Source organism: Lepidothrix coronata, unplaced genomic scaffold (genome assembly GCF_001604755.1).
Source record: "Lepidothrix coronata isolate B3197 unplaced genomic scaffold, Lepidothrix_coronata-1.0 Scaffold61, whole genome shotgun sequence".
Lineage (NCBI taxonomy): Eukaryota > Metazoa > Chordata > Aves > Passeriformes > Pipridae > Lepidothrix > Lepidothrix coronata.
The window spans coordinates 4,250,967-4,269,819 of NW_016690241.1; the positions used below are offsets into that span (position 1 = coordinate 4,250,967).

The window sequence follows — 18,853 nt, forward strand, 5'->3', positions numbered from 1 at the left end:
ATATGCATTTGATCCTACAGCTAAAAGCAGCCCTATCATGATGCCTGTGCAGATGGGACTCAGGTGGCAAGGGCAGTGTTAAATCAGGCGTTTCTAGCTGTCCAGTGCTTGACCCTACAAGCTTCCCATACTTTCAATCTACGTCAAATTTGTGTCATCTCCTTGATTTGCAGATGGCAAACTGAAATAAAAATGCAGGAATCCCATCATGTGGCATCATACTGTCTACCTCATGACTCACTGGCAGAACTGGCTCTTATTCTCAGCTGTTAATTCCATCATGCTTGAAAAGCAGATTAGCTGGGAATACTAATAGCCCTACAGCCTCTGCTGAAGGAGCAGGCAGAACTCATCCACAGCCTGCACCAATAGCTTCCCCAAATATTTGCTGACAACAGACACCTACTGTGCTACAGAAATCCCTGCGTTGGCTGTGTCCCAGGTTCTGCAGGAGGTATGATCTGATGAGGAGATATATTCCCAAATCTGACTCCTCCTGCCCCTCCTGGTCCTTTCAGCCTGTCTTCTGCTTTGGTCCTGCTCCCACATCTACTTCAACACCTGTCATTAGTTCCCCTCTCCAGGCAGGGGGTCCTCAGCCCTTGTGCTGCAGTAGGGCTCCCTCTCTCCTTCCCTTCCTCCCTCGGCAAGGTCCAGCCCTAGTCAACATCAGCTGTCCTGCATGTTCATTAAAGTATCAGCAAAGGAGCACATCCAAGAGTATCTCCAGCACTACAGTGACCCTGCCAGCACAGAAAAACAAGGTCAAAGAGCTGCTGCTCTGCACCTGCAGCAGGAGGCTGCTCTGTGCCGGCCACACCATTGTCTGTGATTTAGCCACCAGATTTGAACAAGTTTCCACTGAGCAAGTGTCTTCAGAGAATTCAGATTCTAACTCTTAAGAAGCTTCTGTTGAGTGTCTGAGATCTGAGGCTTCTTTTAGTTCCTAAGGTTTCTCAGTTCAACTTATTTTTTTCCCCCATGAAAAACAACCAAAGGTGCGTTCCTGATATCTGCCAAATTTCAAGCCTCTTCCTTAGAGGCAGAAAGTGCTAGAGTTTCTCAACAGATCACTTTAAGAACATGTTTGAATATGAAGAAAAAAAATTGTTTCTCTCATCTCTTTCTTGTAAGCAAGTAAAAATGTTTTTTGCTGAAGCTTCCCAGATGCATTCAGCCTGAGACAGATACTCAGAACAGAAAAAACCAGCTAAGCAGTAGACAGATAACGTTTTCGGGGTTTACAAGCAACTAAATATTTGGTCTTATAAATGTTGGATAGCCTTAAAAACAGACAGAGGCATCAAAGTCATCAAGTACATGTAATTTAAACTGAGCTTCTGCTGAGTCAGGAGGGGAGAAACAGAAAATACATGAATTTGATGGTAATTTCCCCAAATTTGTGACTGCTTTTGTACTTTCTAAGAAGACTGTGGTGAAGAGATTTGCGTCCTTTGGAGGTGCCTGTGCTCTGCCACAAGCTGCCTGGGCAGAGGCTAAATGAGCTTGGCAGGTGACTCTCCCCTAGGATCTCCACTGGCTCTCCATGAGCCCACTCTGGGATCTGGAGCTGTATCTCCCCCTTTTCCCAGCACTCATAGACCTCTGGGGAAGGCTACTCATTCTACAGGGGCACCATGGGGATGCAGGTGCCAAGCATATCTGTTGCATTGCTCAGAGCTCAGTTGGGAGCCAGGCACAGAGTGCTGCTGAGCTGTGTAGGGGAGCAAGGGCCCCAGCTTTTCGGGTTTATTGTGCATCTGTGGATTATTTAGAGCCTGGAGTAATGGGCACCCTCAGTGAAGGGTGCTATCAAAAAAAGGGAAAGCTGTGAGTCGTTGTTATTTCAGATCAGGTCAGGAAGGTCTCATCACTTCACAATGACGCTACGGCATGAACTAACCAAGCTGAGCCTCACCCCCTCTCTCAGTCTGTCACTCTGCTGAGCATTTCCACTTCTACATCACACACACACAGAGGCTTTCCCTGCACAGGGCCATCCCACCAGTACACACCATGGCACCATACCTCTATCAGGCCACTCTTGCTCAGGAAGCATCTGTGCAGTATGTGTGATCCTTTGCCACTCCATTTTCAAAGCACAGGCACAACCTATTCCCCATTTGTTTATGCAGACATGAGTAGGTAGCAGGGAACAGGTCTGCAGGCAGATAGGTCCCTTCCCTTCCCGCCTCCCACTCTTTCCCAAGAATGCCCCCAGCATGCTTGCATCTGCAGCAGAGCCACAGCAGCTGACAAAACACCTGTCTCCCTGTTCCAGGGATGATTTTGCCTGTGACTGACAAGCAGGCACTGGTGTTTCACAGTGCTGCTCTTCAAACCACTCTTTCATAGACACGCCATGATTCCTGATCCTTGTGAATGGGAGCCCACTTATTAATTTTTGCTGACAGCAACAGAAAGGAGTACAGGGGGTGCACAGGGGGGAAGAGAGAAGTATGTTTTAATTTCTCTGCTTTTGGCTTTGTCTGAGAAATACAGAAAAGCTGCCCCTACCCAAAGAAGATGGTGTGGCCACTGTCGTGGCAGCAAGGGAGTGAACAAGAGGGCCTGTGAGCCCAGTAGTGCAGTGGCATCTCTAGGTGTAGGGAACCCATGCACAAGTTTTCATATGAATAATTAAAACCCAAGCCTCCTCACTCTTCTCCACTTTCCAGTCCCTCCTCCTGTTTTCCCTATAATTCCATTTTCCTCTCTCTCGCTTCTTTCCACTGCCATTTTACAGATATTATTGTTCCTTTGGCGAAGAGCATCCCTATGCTGAGATGATGAGTTTATAAGGCAGAGGGCTGCAGCAAACGCCTCGTGAAGCCCAGCCAGCAGCCCCCAGCCCCCTTCCTCCCCTCCTCAAAGTTCACACGGTTTAGTATGCAAGCTTCCTGCTGCCTGCCCAGCCAGCTCACTATTCACAGGCAAACTGCGCTCCTCCGCTTGGCTCCCAAAGAAGAATAAGTATAAAAAGCCCTGAAAGTCTTGCTGCTGAGCCAGCAGGAAACTCAAACTGCTCTGAGCATGGGAACCAAGAGAACCGCTGTGGCCAGCACAACAGGTATTGTTTGGGAGGAAATCCCGGCAGCAGACATGACTGCCTACACACACACACACACACACACACACATATATATATGCTTAGTGAGGGTTTGGCAAAAGGGAAGGCTGGGGAAGTGTACAAGGAGAGAAGAATAGATTAGCAGCTATATCCAAAAAAGAGTAAGAGCTGCTCAGACAAGAAAAACAGCTATTTCACTAGCCAATGAACTGACCCATTTGCCACACATACAAACCACGTGGGACCTCAAGTGATGTCTCTGGCCAAGGTCTCTTGACAGGTCTTTCTATGTCCTTGTTTTAGTTTGCATCAGGAGCGAGTTCTTGAGGCACATGCCCTGTTTGTCCCACTTGCCACATTTTGCTTTATGTCAGGGAGCAATTTTTAAACTGAATTCCCTTTGAGTGAAAGAAAACCAGGAGATGGACCCCAGGAGCATAACTCCTGCACTCCAGCCTCTAATGAGCGTCTGGTCCCTGGGAATCAGAACTGAGGCAAACCAGTGAACTGGTGTAAATCCCCTGACATACCAAGTCCTTGGCACAAAACAGCCACCTCTGTGGATCTGCTTCCTGCTGCATCACACCAGCTGCTGACATAGGCACAGTTTATCTGCAAATATGGTAAATTTGAGTGCAAAAAAGAGAAGGAAGAAGGAAAAGCTTGAGTTATGTAACTTCTTTTCTCACCAAAAAGTGATTAAAAGCTGTGGTAAAACAGCTCACAAATGTCACATTCACAAGGAGTCATAACAAGAAGTTTGACAAGACAAGACTTGGTAATCTAGAAGTATTTTAATTATATATCTTACAGTCTTTCTTGTTAGAGATGCTCTAAAGAAATAAACCTGAGAGCAACAGGTCATCCCACCCAAGTCAGCACCTCTTGCAACCATTCCAAAGAGCAGCAGCTGTGAAAATCCCAGATTACAGAATGTGTGGCCCCGAGTCTCATCACCATAAGGAGATGGCTAGAAGAGCAACACACATGCCTTGGAAAGCGAGAAAGCATGCAAAACGAAAGGGCCCAACTTTAAGTCAACATGAAGACATGCAAGTGACAGACCATCCTTATGGGATGGATTTTTGTAACCCAAATAGTCCAAACTGAACAGCATTATGAACCCTACTGGTCAAATGCCCAACAGTTACACATGGCCACGTTTCTGAACTGCTTTAAAGCTTTCTGCATTAGGATTTTACTCACCACATAGAAAGGGGTTGGCTGTGAAAGTTAGATCTGGACTGAGCTTCAGTGTCCTCATATGGCTCTTTTTGGGGAAGAAGAGGGAAGTTGAGCTGGGGTTGTGTTCTGGCCCCACTCCAGTTGTAGAAGCATAATGGAGCAGCATCTGTGCAACTGGGTTCATTCCTTTAATTTCGTTAGACAATTTTGGGATAGGAAATGTCAATGCACAGGCTTGTTTTGGATAAACACCAAAAAGCAGTTTGGGAACCTGGCTGAAACAAGCTGATTCTCCGGAGTCTGTAACACCAGTGGAAAATGTGGGTAAGAGCTTACCTCTGCTATTAGCAGCTTTCCCATAATAGGTTTTTCCTGTGCTATATGGGAGCTCCAGGATACTCAGGACTTCTGCAGTGCTCCTACCTCTGAAGATCCACTGCGGAGTCAGGAACCTCCTGAGAGAGGGAGAATCCGAACTCTTACCTACTGGGCTCCCAAAAGAAAAAAATAAATGTATCTTAACACTGTGCTAACTGCCTTAGTGACCCCGGCATGGGCACTGAGCAGTGATGAAGGCTGGTCAGCTATCAAGAGCCAAGCGGTAGGAAAGGCAGTTGGTTTGTGCACAGATAACCTGGGATGTTCAGAGCAGCCACATAGAGTCAAGAATGGAAAATGTGAACAGTCCTTTGTGGCAGATGGGACAGAGTCACATGCAGAAGATTTTAGTCAGCAGTGCAAAGCTCAGAGCTTTCCACCAGCATTTCTCCCTGCTATAGCCTCCTGGAAGAAAACAAAGCAGAGCCCCAGGGATCAGCAGCCCCTTGGCCCCCTGGAGCTCCTTGGTTTCCAGCCTGTAGGGTGGTGACATGAAGCAGAAGCACTCACTCCTCTCCTCATCTGTCCCCACTCAAAGGGCACTTTGAGGAAAGGGAATTAGACTATAGCACAGCACTTCTGCACAGCAGATGGGCTACATTGTGGAACACTTCTGCCCCAGGTAGCGTTGCATGCACACTGCATCCAGCTGTGTGGCTTCCCCTTACCTTTGAACATGTGTAAGTGTAGTGCTGGTCACAGGGAGCAAATGAGTAGCCCAGAGCATCCCAGGTCTCTGCAGGATGAGCAGAGAACAGTCCATGCCACTGCAAGAGCAATGGTCATTGTGTCATCCATGTCCTCCCACATGAACCATAGGAACTGAGGGAGCAGGACCTGTGACAGGTCTGAAAAGATAACTCACCTCCCCAGGGCTCAGAAACAGAGGAGAAGGGGTAAACCCTCCCAGCAGCAGGCTCTCACACACAGCCTTGGCACCGCGCCTCCCTGTTGACCAGGAAAATTGGCTGCCGTTACGTAGAGCCCCATTCAGTCTCACAGGCCCATTCAGTGCATTGCCTGGTGGGTGGACTGCCAGGGAGTAGGTCACCCATTAACAGACTCTGTAAGCACTGCACACATGGTCCCTTGCATTCACTACCCAGGGTGGGACATCCGTCAGCAGCTTCAGGGAGAAAAGACCTGCGTGTTCACTGGTGTTTGTTACGGGAGTCCAAAGAGAACAAAATTGTAAAGCAAGACAATACTTCTAAGTTGAGGGGAACATTTCTTCCTCCATTAATTATTTCCCATGCTATTCCTGGCAGTGACCTTCACTGGGAAGGAAAAAAACCAAGATTTGTTTTTATATCTTTTATTTGACTTCCTATACTAAAGCCCCTGGCTAGAATGACTCACACTTATATCAGCCATCACATTACGCTATATGAGTGCTGCTACCTGTCTTGTCTTCTTCACCATTAAGGTTTGTTAGCATTAAACCAGGCAATTTGCAGCTCTATTTAAAGATACCTGCCTCAGTGGCAAGTGTCCATAACACCCTTGTTTCATCTTTGGAAGTAACATCGTGAAGACTGCATTTGAGACTGCTGGCAATCTGCCCCAGATTGAAGGGAAATTTTTCTGGTTCTGTGCAGAGAAGTGTTTGCCCGTTGCAGACCAGGCATCTCTTCTCCAACCATTTACAATGAAATTGCTTATGTGCATCACTGTCCTGTTACATACCCACTTGCCCCTTTAGAGATTCCTGGTGTTATTTCTGCTCCCTGCATGCAACAGAGCTGCACGGTGACACTACAGCCCCAGGGAGGCAGCGAATATTACCTCTCTGGTTGCAGGGATTACCCTCATGGTTCCTCATCTGTCATTGGCCCAGCTTCCCCTGCCTGACAATTTAAAGGGTTGAGAAGAAACTCCAACAGGAGTCTCATGCCCCTCCCACAGACCTTCCCATGGAAGGCAGTGGGTTGGTCCTTGGTGTCTCATTTCATTCACACTTGCTTTCTTCCTCTGCTTTACACAGTGCTCATAAATCATCACCTTTTGCATGAAAGGGGCACTTGCAAGCAGGTTACCTTCCAGATTTTATTTTTTTTAAAAAATGGGCATTCAGATTGCAGCAATGGCCTGTCTCCTGCCAGAACTGACACCATACTGTGCCAGGAGCTGTGTGAGTGTCCAGGAATAGTCCTAGTAGCCCTCAGCTGCTTCCAGCTGAGAAGTGAAGCAGTCTACAAGTTAAAAGAAAAATGTCAGATGTTTTAACACAGTGACATAACTGAAAAAGAGTTTGATCTTCATCCTGCAGAATCCCAAGGAATCCTAGTCAAAATGTAGCCATCCCACGGAGACATCCCACATTTTTGTCTCCCTCACAAATGCTGTTGTTATGTGTCCACCACTGCTTAGAGACCCTGACCTGCAGTATGAGGGCAGAACAAATGCTGGCTGCTGTCCATTCAGGGGCCCTTTTCCATCTCTGAGCCATGGCTCATGGCATGCCAGCTGGGCCAGTGCAGAATGTACCAACCTCTTTTTTCAACAAAACAGCACCATGAACCTTGGTGTGAAATCAGCTAATTTAAGGCAAATTGCAACAAGTGTGACAAACAGCAGGAGGTAAGGAAAACTTAAGGGTACTTCATAAAAGTGTGTTTATTTCACTGACATCCCCAGAAGAGGTCATAGTTTGGAACAGGCAGAATGTGTTACTAAGCTGTTCTTTCTAGTGCAGGTTGACTTGATTTTACATGACACGAGATCTAACCACTGGGCTTGAGGTTGTATCACAGGATTTTAGTTTAAAAAAAAAAAGGCCCAAGAGAGATACTCTAAATATATATATTCGGGTCCACAAACAAACAAACAAACAAGCATACATGACAGATGAAAATAGGTAAGACTTTTCTTTAATTTTACTGATGATTTCATTACACCATCAGAAATAGGCATGGAATATTTTCAGTGGCTGAAAAGTCTCATCCTGAAATAAAAGGTATGCATTAACATCCATTTTTGCAAAACCATCTTTTCATGTTGGTAAGCTTTGTTGATAGAGGAGAGGAAACATACAGGCTCTCCCAGGCAAGCTCTTATTCACAGGTACAAATCTCTTTTCAGTGATGAATGAATCCTTTCAGAAACGCTAATATCAGGATTTACACAAGGTGGCCAATGTAAACTGTAACTGCTGGTTCATGATTCTTTTTGGATCCTTTGCCAACTTACAAATCTTCAGAGTTAGTGTTGAAACAGGCAGCATTTTGTTGGAAAAGAGCAAAAATGCATTTCTGAACCAAAATCTACCGATGGGAATAGATGACACAACAACCTCAAGAAACAGCTTCCTTGTGAACCCAACCAGTGTGAGAAAGGAGGAGAGACAGTAAGAAGATGGGGATTTTGATGCTTGGATCATATCTCACTTCTTGCATTCCCCCAGGAGATTTAGTACTACTTCTGAAGGCAGCAGCCAAAAATATGCTTTGATGTATCTTTCATCTAAAGCTATCTATATTGATAGACTGTGTTTGTGCGGTTGAAGCACTGAACCAGAGATAGGACTTTTGTTCCCACTTCTACCACAGACTCTTGGTATGCCCTCAGAAAAGCAATGAGAGTTTGTATGTCTGACCCGGGCCTCTCTCAGCCAAGCAGAGAAGAGACCACTTTCCCACACAGCAGCATGGAAAAAAGCTCTGTGCATCATGAGATGGACAGGTCCCATCATCCTGAGTCCTCCTGAAAGCAATGAAAACAAATTGACACTGGTCAGATTCAGGCTGCCCTAAAATTAATCATATGATTCATTAGGAAACAAATTCTTCAGTTCAGAAATTACCAGTAACAATCTTTTCTTCTGGATTATTGCTCCCACAGATGAGCCAAATAAAGGACCATTTCAAAGGTCGTGATTCATTTCAGTGCAAAGCAATTGGCTTTGCTTTGATTGCAGGGGAATGTGACTTAAATTAGGCCAGCTGACTTTGTCCTGAAGAGGACTACAGCTTCTCACATGATCTGTAGCATAGCCCAGCTGTGGATGTTGACCTCTCTGGCTAAAGCCACAAGACATTCAACTCTGCCATAGGACATTTGCCCCAATAAAGAGAAAATAGACTGGATGGAAATGGAGTTGTCAGAAGAAACTGTTGAGAACAGCAATACGATTCCAGAAAAAAAAGCACTTCCTCAGATCATAGGGGATGATCATCTCTCATACTTGCACTCTTCTTCCCCAGGTAACTGAGCACTGCTGGATTAAGCTCAGGAGACGGGAGGATGGAGGAGCAAGAAGCAAACTTTTTTCATAAGGGAACATATACAGTAAATAACAGCTGCAAAGGCTCTGTCATGTATTGAAGACATAATTCAGTGTTTTCCTTCCCAAAATCAGGATTTAATGGGAAGCAAGTTTCACCCTTTCTAAAGGAGTACTCTACAATAAGCTTGTTAAGTTTGGAAAGTACTTTGGGAGCCCTTGGGATGAAAGGCACTCTAGGAATGAAAGCTGATATTTACGATTATTGCTTGAAAGGAACAGAGAGGAACAGTAATGTAAAATATGAATGGCTGCTGGTGCTAAAAAACGTATCGTTGACTTGGTGCCAAAGAAGATAGTCCTAGCTCTCAAACCTGAATGACAAGGATTTAGGAGATACAAGAAGTGGAAGAGACTCATGCAAATAACAGCAAAAGCCAACTTGATTGCAGGGCAAATAGGTGTCTTGTGGGTTTTTCTCTTCTTCCTCCTAAATTGCAGGCCATATGATCTGATCTCTCCCATCCCAGCTCTGCCAGCCAAAACAGATGCCTATTAACCACAGTAAGTACTGCTGGTTTGTACTCCTCTTGAAGGAGAAACCTACAGATCCCTTAGGACATGAGGCAAGGAGAATACCCTTCATAAGTGGTCATATGTTATGGATTGGCCTAAGTAGATTCATATCTTATCTCACTCAAAGGACTAAGAGCAGAACCACTTCAGGCTAATGTAAATTAAACTTCTCTATTTTAGAAAGCTATAAGAGAAGAAAATCAGGCTAACACGTTCTGCTTCTGCAAACATCTAGCTGCATGCTCTCTGCTTGCATAAGTGTCTTTTATTGATTTTACACTGGGCATCTGGTCCTCTAATATGGCACTGTACAGATCCTAGAGAGAACGTTTCTCTATCTGGACCTGGTATTGAGATACCTTTACCTTAGTCTCCCGCTCTTCCACTTTTCCCTGAGAAGATCTAAAAGAAAAATCCTTTGAGAGAAAGAATTCTGCTTCTTCACTTCTTCAAAAAACAAGCTTGAAAGTGACTCTAGTGCATAAGAAACCTTCACTGCAAAAACCCACAGGATCTTGAGAAGTGATTTTTTTTTTCATATAGCAGAGAATAACACAGCATGCACCAGAGGCTGAATGTTAATATCATACACATATAAATGAGATATAAGGTACAATTATTTTTTAACGAGCTACTGCAGTGAATTAACAAGAAAGGCTGTGTTCTCTAATTCACAGGCTCCAAATGAAGATGGGATGCCTTTCACAGGCATGCTTCAAGCAGATGTGGGTTAGTGGGCTAGAAGAACTGGAATGGCTCTAGGGATAGAGATTTTGCCAATGAACACCCCACCCAGGCTAGCAGCCTTCTGTGTCACTTGGGCAAGCCTTGCAATCTCTCTGCAGGCCAGTCTCCCACATTTCCAATGTGGCTAAACCCCACAGCAGCCAGGAGAGCGCTGTGTCTGTTCTCTTTGGGTTGCTGAAGGCCAAGTAGAGCCCTGGCCTCGCCTCCGACTCTGGAGAAGTACCATTTCGCCAAATCCACACTAACAGGACTGCTAATGGCCCTTCGCTGAGGTGCAGCTGCTGCACTGGCACATTGTTAAGGGAAAGAAGGTCCCCTGGCAGCTTGTGCTGCCAGGGCTGTGGTGTGGAGCATGCTTCTGCAAGATCCTCTCCATCAGCACTGCCTCTTCGTCCTGGCACAGTCTAATGCTGATGGATCTGTATTAGAAATAACAGAAAGTCCTCGGCCTTTTTTTAATCCCTTTCTTTCTTTTTCCTTCCCTTCAGCTATTTAGGCCAACTCTGGCTAATCACGCTCTCTAACTTATACTCAGTCACTGCCATGGCAACCATTTCAACATGCAGTTCATAGACTACCTCTGAGATGCGCAGCCCTTTTCAGAAACACATAGACCTTGATGCTTCAGGAGAGGCATTAAGAGAGGAGAACTATCATCTGCTACACTGACACATTTTTCTACAGTCTTACCTCTGGCAGCATGAATCTCTTCTTTTAGCTCTGAATAGCTCATCACTTGTTCTGTCCCCCTTTTCTCCCCCCCAAAATAGGTTCTTTAGAAACTGACACAGATTTATGGAGATGAAAAAGAAAAGGTGTAGGAAGGGAAATGCATTTGCAAATTCCACTCTCTGGCATCTAAATTCGCCCTTGTAAGAATGCTGCAAAGCCTGTCCTGTTACTGCTTCAAAGGAAATCCTGTTTTGTTCTGTTGTGTCATAGTGTAAAAGGAGAAAGCTTTGGGGCTTGCTTTCTGGTTTTCTCGAACCCTGGAGGGAGACAGTGGCTCAGGAATAGGGTAGGTGCTGCTGCTTCTTCCTCATTTGCAAAATGGCTCCTGCTCAGAAGTGCAACCACACTGCAATGTGCAAAACCAGGTCTGCATTTGTCCAAGTGAAGAGAGCAAGATTTGAACAGCACTGAAAAAAGAGCTATTTGGAACATGCAGATGCATTTTTCCAACAGTCACCTCTGAGGATCTTGCTCAAGATCTACTGTAATTAGGTCTGCTTTTGACTAGTCATGATGCCTGACATGCAGGCAGCATAGGAAGGTGCTGCAGTGAGGTGCTACACAGGTGTCTGCCATGCTGCTTATGAACGGATCATTTATTCTGCTCACACTTAACACAGTCTTCTCCCAGGTGCAGTCAGAGAGGAGGCTCTGATTGCCAGCACTACAGTATGAAAAAATCCTTTTTAGTTTCTTTATGTAATTGTAGCTGCTCTGTGAAAGAACCCGATTCCACATCTTGAATGTTTTATGTATTTATGCATATAGGTTTCAAATGTGTATATATCACATATAGTGTTACGATCTTTATCAGGTGTAATTATACTATCCATTCCTTTTTTCCTAACTTTTTATACGTTTTTATCACTACCTATTGTTAGCTGGCCACTAGCCACAAACAAGGCCTGCCCTTACAACTACCACCTACTTGACATCAATAAGAAAAATGCTTCTGCAGCTGACCAAGGGAGAAGAGAAATCCAGATGCACTCACAAGCAAACAAATATTGGCACACCTAAAATGAACTGGGTGGGACATTTGATTTCAAGTTAAATTATTTCAGTTTAAACTCAGCCCTTCTAGCCATAGGAGAACATCCGCAAACACAGTTCTTCAAACTGAAATGTTTCCTAGGAACAAAATCTGAGGGATAAGAGCCAGGAATCCCTAAGGCAGGCAGATAAATCTGAGCCAGCAGATAAATAATATATGGCAGTCACCTCTGCCCTGTTATTTTAATGCACGCACACACAGACACACTCACTGTTTCATAAGACCTGCATCTGCCCTTCTCAGCAAGCATCCTGTCCTATCTTCCACTCAAATCAAGCCTCAGAGACTGCTGAAGTAAGGAAACATGTTGTGTGCTCAGAAAGAAACATCATATATAGTCTATCAAATATCTGGGACTCCTTGACTATGTATAGACTTCTTGTGAGGACCCAGATCCTCAGCTATCCTTTCTAATCTGCAACCTAAAGTCAAGACAAAGGCTGGAAGGAGGAGAATATAGAACACAAGTTACTGCTTTTAGCCCACATACTTTAATGCTAATGCATTTCTGTAACTGCATAATAAGCACGGACAAAATTACAATATGTCTGTGAATGGGGAATACCATCTTCATGGCATGTATATACCACAGACCCAACTCTTCAGTGAATCAAATTTCTATAAACCACTGCAGTGAATTTAGACTTCAACTACACCCCACTTGCCCAATGTATCCAAATCTGGCAGTCTCCCTTACTCTGTAGGTACGGATGCACTCTTATCCCCATGTGAGAGAGGGCTTGAAGGGTCAAAGGCTAGAAATGAAGCTGGAAGAGTTTTCTCTTCCTTATGTCATGCATTAGGTAACTTGTCTGACACCAGCCAGACTGGCAGCATCTAGAGCAGAAAATCAAGCCAGTGAATCAGGGCACGAGTAGGGGAGCTTAACCATTCATCCTTCCAGATCTTAGTGCAGTCATAGGTACAGTTTTGGCCCAAGCCAACCACACTATCCCAAACTGTTCCCAAGCACAGCCCAGGAGTTAGCATGGACCAGGACTGTTTGCAATAGGTAGTCTGTATGTGGCCACGTGGTTTTGGAGGGCAAGAGGGTTTATCTGTCCCACCATGGTCAATGTTACTACTTAGTCACAAAGCAAAGCACAGCTCCTGCCGCTGCCTGGTTTATTAGCACAGACATGGTCCATGCCACGCAAGCTTGTGCCTCAGGCTTTTTCCAGTGACCCAATGTACCTGCCTTTGCTGATCAGGACACAACTCTGAGCCTCTCATTCAGGCTCCACTTTGTTCCAGTATAAAGTCAAACTAACTTTGGTGACAGGTGGCTTAAACCATCACATCTGACACTGAAGAGGCTGAGCAGAGAAGTGTTGATGCAGCCAGCACCACCTCCTAGCTAGGAGCTGGGCCTGCCCCCAGGAGCATCTTACTCTGCTTTGCTCCACCAGCCCAAAGCCCACTAGGTGAGCACCTGGGCATACCTGACTTGTAGCAAGGGGGGAAAGATAGCGCCACAGTTGCCTGTTTCTCCACTGGAAGGTCTTCCTTCACTTTGACTGCAGCAAGCAGAAGAGGTGCTTCAGTGGGCTGGCTTCACAGTGGCAGCAGCAGCAGTCCAGCCCCTGGCATGTGGCCTCTGCGGGACCCTCCTGCCCCAGCCCCAGCATGATGAGCCTTCCCTCGCTGCTCCAGCCGAAGAAGGCCTCAGACTTGACCAAGGATGTACCACAGGCCAGCTGAGGACTTCAACTGCCCAAACAGGCAGTGCATGATCATAGACTGGGCTCAAATCTGGGCTAAGCATATGCTACAGACATACCCTTAGCAAGTCTGGCACAACCATGAAATGAAGCTGGATGTCCTGAGGTCATCAGTCCTCCCTTCCTTAGCCTTGCATTCCTGTGAATATAAACTAAACCTTTCAAGGGCAGAAGAGCAGAAGACAAATATTTTGTTTTCATTTGATAAAAATTAAGTCGTGGGTGCTTGCACAGCTGATCTCTTGCATTTTACCTCCTGCATTCTCCAGCAGAGAAACCTGACCTCTCGGAAGGCTGCATTAGCAAGAACCCCTCATTCCTCCTCCACTGCCTGGGCAGCACAGCATCTTCTCTCCACAGTACTGAGGTGAGGAAAGCTGTCAGTTTTCAGGCAGTGCAGACACCTGTACTGTGCACTCTTCACATCTCCTTTGGAATCCAAGTTATCTTGCTTTCCAAACCCATGTGAAAGAGGTTAGGAAGAAAGTTAAAAGATGTTTCTCATATCTATTTAAGAAACATTCAGATCCTGTTATGTTCCAAGGGAGGGCACTGGCAAAGGAAAGAGAACAGGACTGCTCCAATGGAGTAATTCTTATGTTCCCAAGTAGGTCAGGAGAGATTGCAGAGTAAAGCAAGCATTGCAAAAACCTTTTGCAATGCAAAGCTCTACAAACAATTGCAAATTATTTGAGTTAAAGCAGAGAAATTGCTTGAATGGGTTTTGAACCCTTTTTCTTCTTCCTAATAATGAGCATTTTCTTTTTTGCATGGGCCTGGAATGAGAAGTCTCATAGTTTGGGGATATGTTCACACTGGGAACATTCACGTGACCTTTCAGATCACATTCCTCCTATTTATAAGAGTATTAGTCATCCACTTAGAGAGCAGAACTAATACCAGGTTGACTGGTATTAGTATGACTAAATGCACGCTATGAATAACCAGCGGAGGGTACTTAAAACCACAGTTATATCCAAGAGCACACAGAGAAGCCATAGCCAGCTAATGCTTAGACAAACACAAATAATACTACTGTATCTAAAATACATTTCAAAGACAATTTGAAGACAGTTCATCTACAGGAAGAAAGGACGAATAATTGGATATGTTATTTTCCAGAGATAGTTCACCTAGTTATTTAGACATATAGGATCGCTGGCAAGAAGGCATGACAGCTGAAGACTTAAATTTGAAAAATGTCCAGGCACTAAGAGGATGGATCACAACTCCGCAGAAGCTTGGCCATTACACTACACAGAAAACGTCAGGACTGTTGTACTTCAAGTTTGCAGCTTTGTCACTGGCAAAACACGAGGTCTATGAGCCCTGAGTAATGCCTTACTTGTTAAATAACATGTTGCTCAACTTAGCTGCAGGGAAAGCACCATACAAACCATGTGCCCCAACACGTTTGTGAGCCCCAGCCAGCATGAGTCAACTTTCCATGCCTCAGATGTTACCAGTACCTCCAGTAAACTGCCACAAGCAATATCAGTTCCTGGGTCAGGAAAAATGGTGCTTCCCAGGTGCTGAGGACTTCCCTGCTCAGTGCTTTGGGAAGCATTTATCAGGACGAGATAGATGGAGGCAGCGCACTCAGACCATTTTAACCATTTTGGTGAAACCATATGAGTAGTGTCCACACCTGGCAGGAAGGAATCTGGAGGAGAGGAAGAGCAAAGGACAAAAAGGTGGGTGTAAGAGGAAAAACGGAAGTATAGACAGCAGCATGAGAAATGAAAAGAGATGACAAGCTATGTGCCCCTATATAAAAGAAACACAGAAGCAGTCTGGGCTGTGTGAGCTCCACATATCTGACAGCAGGGAAAATGGAAACGGGAATGGTTCTGCAAAGAATTTACGAGTTTTGAATAATGATGTGCAAATTATGGGCTGGAGCACAGAGAATTAAAGAACTTTGAGTTCCCACCTGCTCCTCAGTTTAGCATAAATGATGTGCTTCCACAGGATGGCGATGGGGGGACACTGGGATGTCTGGCTGCACTACACTTTGGCCAAACCCTCTTAGGGTGAACATTATCAGCAGGAGGTGTCCAGCTGTAGTCACATGGCAGTGTCAGGAGCTACCCCTGCCATCAAACTTCCCCAGTGTCAGCCTGACCAGAGGCAGTAGCTGAAAGATTCAGTGAGAAGGTGGCAGCTAAAGGTGCAAACATCACTTCCTCATTGAAGCCTTGGTGAATGGCCCTGCCTGTGCAACACAGAGGATGTTTTGAATGGCAGAGCACAGGCAGTGAATCATTGTATAATCACTGCTGGTGTGTCCCAGTCTCAGTGTATCATCAAGCCTTTCTTTGGGTCAAGTAATCATTTGAGTCTGACTCATCGCCGCACAGGTTTCTCCTAGTGCAGGCTGGTGTGGTCAATGAGCAGAGCTAATTGAATGTGCTCTCACTGTTTCACCCATATTCTGGGAGGGCTGGCAAAGCTGCTGCTTGCAGCTTTGCTTTGCAGACCCTGACAGCATAGAGGGTTCTTACAGACCACATAGTCTGTTGGGCCCTACACAAAAGTCAGGCAGCAAATTGTTAACCACGTTAAGTTATCACCGTTTCCTTAAAAACTTCTCATGGGTCAAAGGGTTAGCACTTTCCCGGGCTAGAACAATGTCAGTAGCAAGCCAGGGCCTCTAAAATAAGGAATAATTGAGGCTGGAAGGGACCTCAGGTGGTCATCTGGTTTGAGACACCTTAAAAGCCAGGTTTGAACATCCCCCTCCTTGTCCTCAGAGTCTGAGCCACCAATGCAGAGGAAATGGAAACCCCATGCAAGCCAAGGAGCACTTGAGCTGGTGGAGCCCTGCTGAGATCACACAGCTAAGACAGCATGATGGGAAAATCCAGCAACATCAGGTAGTAGCAGAGGGCCACAGAAAAGATAGAGTAAACTGAGGGAAAGACCAGCAAAACCAGTGTGGGACAGAGAGAGAAGATGTTTGCTTCCTTTGCTGCTAAGATGGAGGCAGGAAGGGTAGTGTGGAGGCATTTCTCGTTTCTCCCAGTTTGCTGCACATAGAAAGGAGCCACCTCTGGACACCAAGCAGGCAAAGTAAGAGTCAAGGTTGCTGCAGCTGGAAGAAGGAGCAGAGTCTTGGCTCCACCCTGCCTGCACAGTCCTTCCTTCTCAGGCCTTGAAAGGAGGGGAGGGAAAGGGTAAGCCTCATTTCCTCTCTAGGCCAGATGGGGGAAGGACTCACCAGGTCTCGCCTCCACCCTGTCACTAATATCAAATAATAATAGTATTTAGCATTTCCATAATTACCTTCGCACTCTGATATCACAGACACAGCTGAATTGGAAGTAATTAAGATCATTATAATGAGCTTCAGTGGATCCTTTCAGTCAGAGGCATTATTTAGCCAGTCCTCATTTTTGCAGTTACATCTGAATAAGCTCTTTGCACTGAGGTGAGGTTCGCCAATGAGACACTTCAGTATAAAGGCAGTCACCTACTTGCAAAGGCAGAATAAGTGTCATTATGCATCATGTTTCACCAGACTTCAAAATGCCAAGGGAGGTAAGTCAGGTTACAGCTCACTTGTAAGAGCTGCAAAACTCTTCCCATGGACAGGCACTTGGGGAACATCTGCCATGACCCCCTGCTTACAGAAGCTGCATTTCTAGAGGCCTTCAATGATCACTACAAGCAGCCACCACAACCTCTCACTGTAGGTGTCAATTCAGCAAGAATTCTTATTCAAGGGGAGGGCGCAGAAAGCCAGAAGCTCTGAGAGCACCTTGTACCAGGAACAGGTTGCTGGACTGAGCGCTGCTGGGGCCAGCGAGCTCCAGAACAGAGATCTGCTGGTCCTGGATCTACTTGTAGCCTCACTGAAGACTTCTTCCTTTGGCCTTTCACTAAGAATAAATTAAGTACCCCTTTAATTGCGGTTACTTCAGTTCCCTGTTCATAAGTGCAAATAAAGGCACTTATTTTTCCCATTTTTATTTGCCCTTTATGTTTGGGCTGTGTATCCCTTGGGAATCCACAGCCCAAACATCAAGGGCTTCTAGGTATACTTCTCTTATTAATAACAAAACCAATGTGCTGCTTTTGTCACTGAAGAAGGAGGAAATGTAGGCACATGGAACAAACACTTGTATTGCAATTTCTTATGTTTAAAAAAAGAACAACAAGGTAATAGAGTGTACTACTTTGACCAAGAGCAAAGGTAAAATCACAGCAGCTGACTCAGTGTAACAGAAAGAACTTAATAGAGTTGGCAACATTTCAACCTGCTTTCTTGGGAACTTGAACACGGGAATGTAGTATAAGTAGCATAACATATCCAAAGCACTGCTTGAATGAAAAAAAAAAAGAGTTAGTTTTGGGCAAAAGAGTTATTTCCAGTAGCAAGAAAGTTCTTCCAGCAAAGCATGAGTATAAACTTGTGTTTATTTCTCAGTGTTCAGCTACTGTCAACATTACAAATAAACCCAACCAAGGCAGAGAATCTAAGCCTGTGCTACTGGCCCCAAATACAGCTGAAACACTCCCCTAATGTGTTTGTAACCTAACCGTTCAGTCCATCCTCCAGAAACAGGTCAAAATGGAAGACTTGGACAAGACCCAAACAAGCTTCAGTGCAGTTTAGAAATACAGTTAAGACACAAAGCTGTTTCTCTACTTCAAGACAAACTGCCTGTTACAAAAAACATTGAGGAGCAATGACATTTCCTGAGGTCTGGCTGTATCTGCAGTGGAAAGGAGTTTCCCATGCTGTTTCCTTAATTAGCACAAACATGCTGACAATCTTCTCCATGCTGAAATCAAGCCATAGGTCACTAAAAAGTTGATCTATCTACGCATCCAAATCCACCACATGCTGAGCCAACATGTTTCAATGCCGTAATCAGTACCCAGATTATAACATGGCTTTGTCATGCATACCTTTGCTGAAACAAACTTGGATGTCCCAATATGAAACCTATTAGTCCTGCAGTCAGCATATAGGAAATGTGCCAATATATAAATTCGATGTTTTGCAAGTGCTAGGATTGTGTGCTGGCATTTACTAGATCATTTTGACCATCACATGAATTTATAAATACGACCAGTTGAATTAGAGAAATAACATGATCTGAAGGCCAGATTCTAAGCTTGTTTAAACTGAAATAAACAGTAATTTACTCTGGTTTCACCAT

At 45.0% G+C, this 18,853-nt stretch overlaps 1 protein-coding gene across 7 annotated transcripts in view; it reads right to left on the bottom strand.

Annotated features, from left to right (window-relative positions):
• TOMM20 (translocase of outer mitochondrial membrane 20) overlaps window positions 1–18,853 on the bottom strand; it is a 50,925-nt gene that overhangs the window by 6,912 nt on the left and 25,160 nt on the right. For 2 of the 7 annotated variants that reach the window (XR_001875237.1, XR_001875236.1), the window contains exons 1-4: window positions 5,499–5,818; window positions 5,302–5,400; window positions 4,592–4,710; window positions 4,277–4,441 (exon numbers count right to left, since the gene is read on the bottom strand). The exons of 2 other annotated variants lie outside the window; for them this stretch is intronic. Coding sequence is in view for 2 of the 5 variants with exons in the window: in XM_017817520.1 (XP_017673009.1) it covers window positions 4,277–4,340; window positions 4,592–4,710; window positions 5,302–5,396 (278 nt within the window). In the remaining 3 variants the exon portion in view is untranslated. Of the gene's footprint in view, window positions 1–4,276; window positions 4,442–4,591; window positions 4,742–5,301; window positions 5,401–5,498; window positions 5,819–18,853 lie in introns of those variants that run through there. 3 more of the 7 variants (XM_017817520.1, XM_017817519.1, XR_001875238.1) reach the window with 2 other exon arrangements.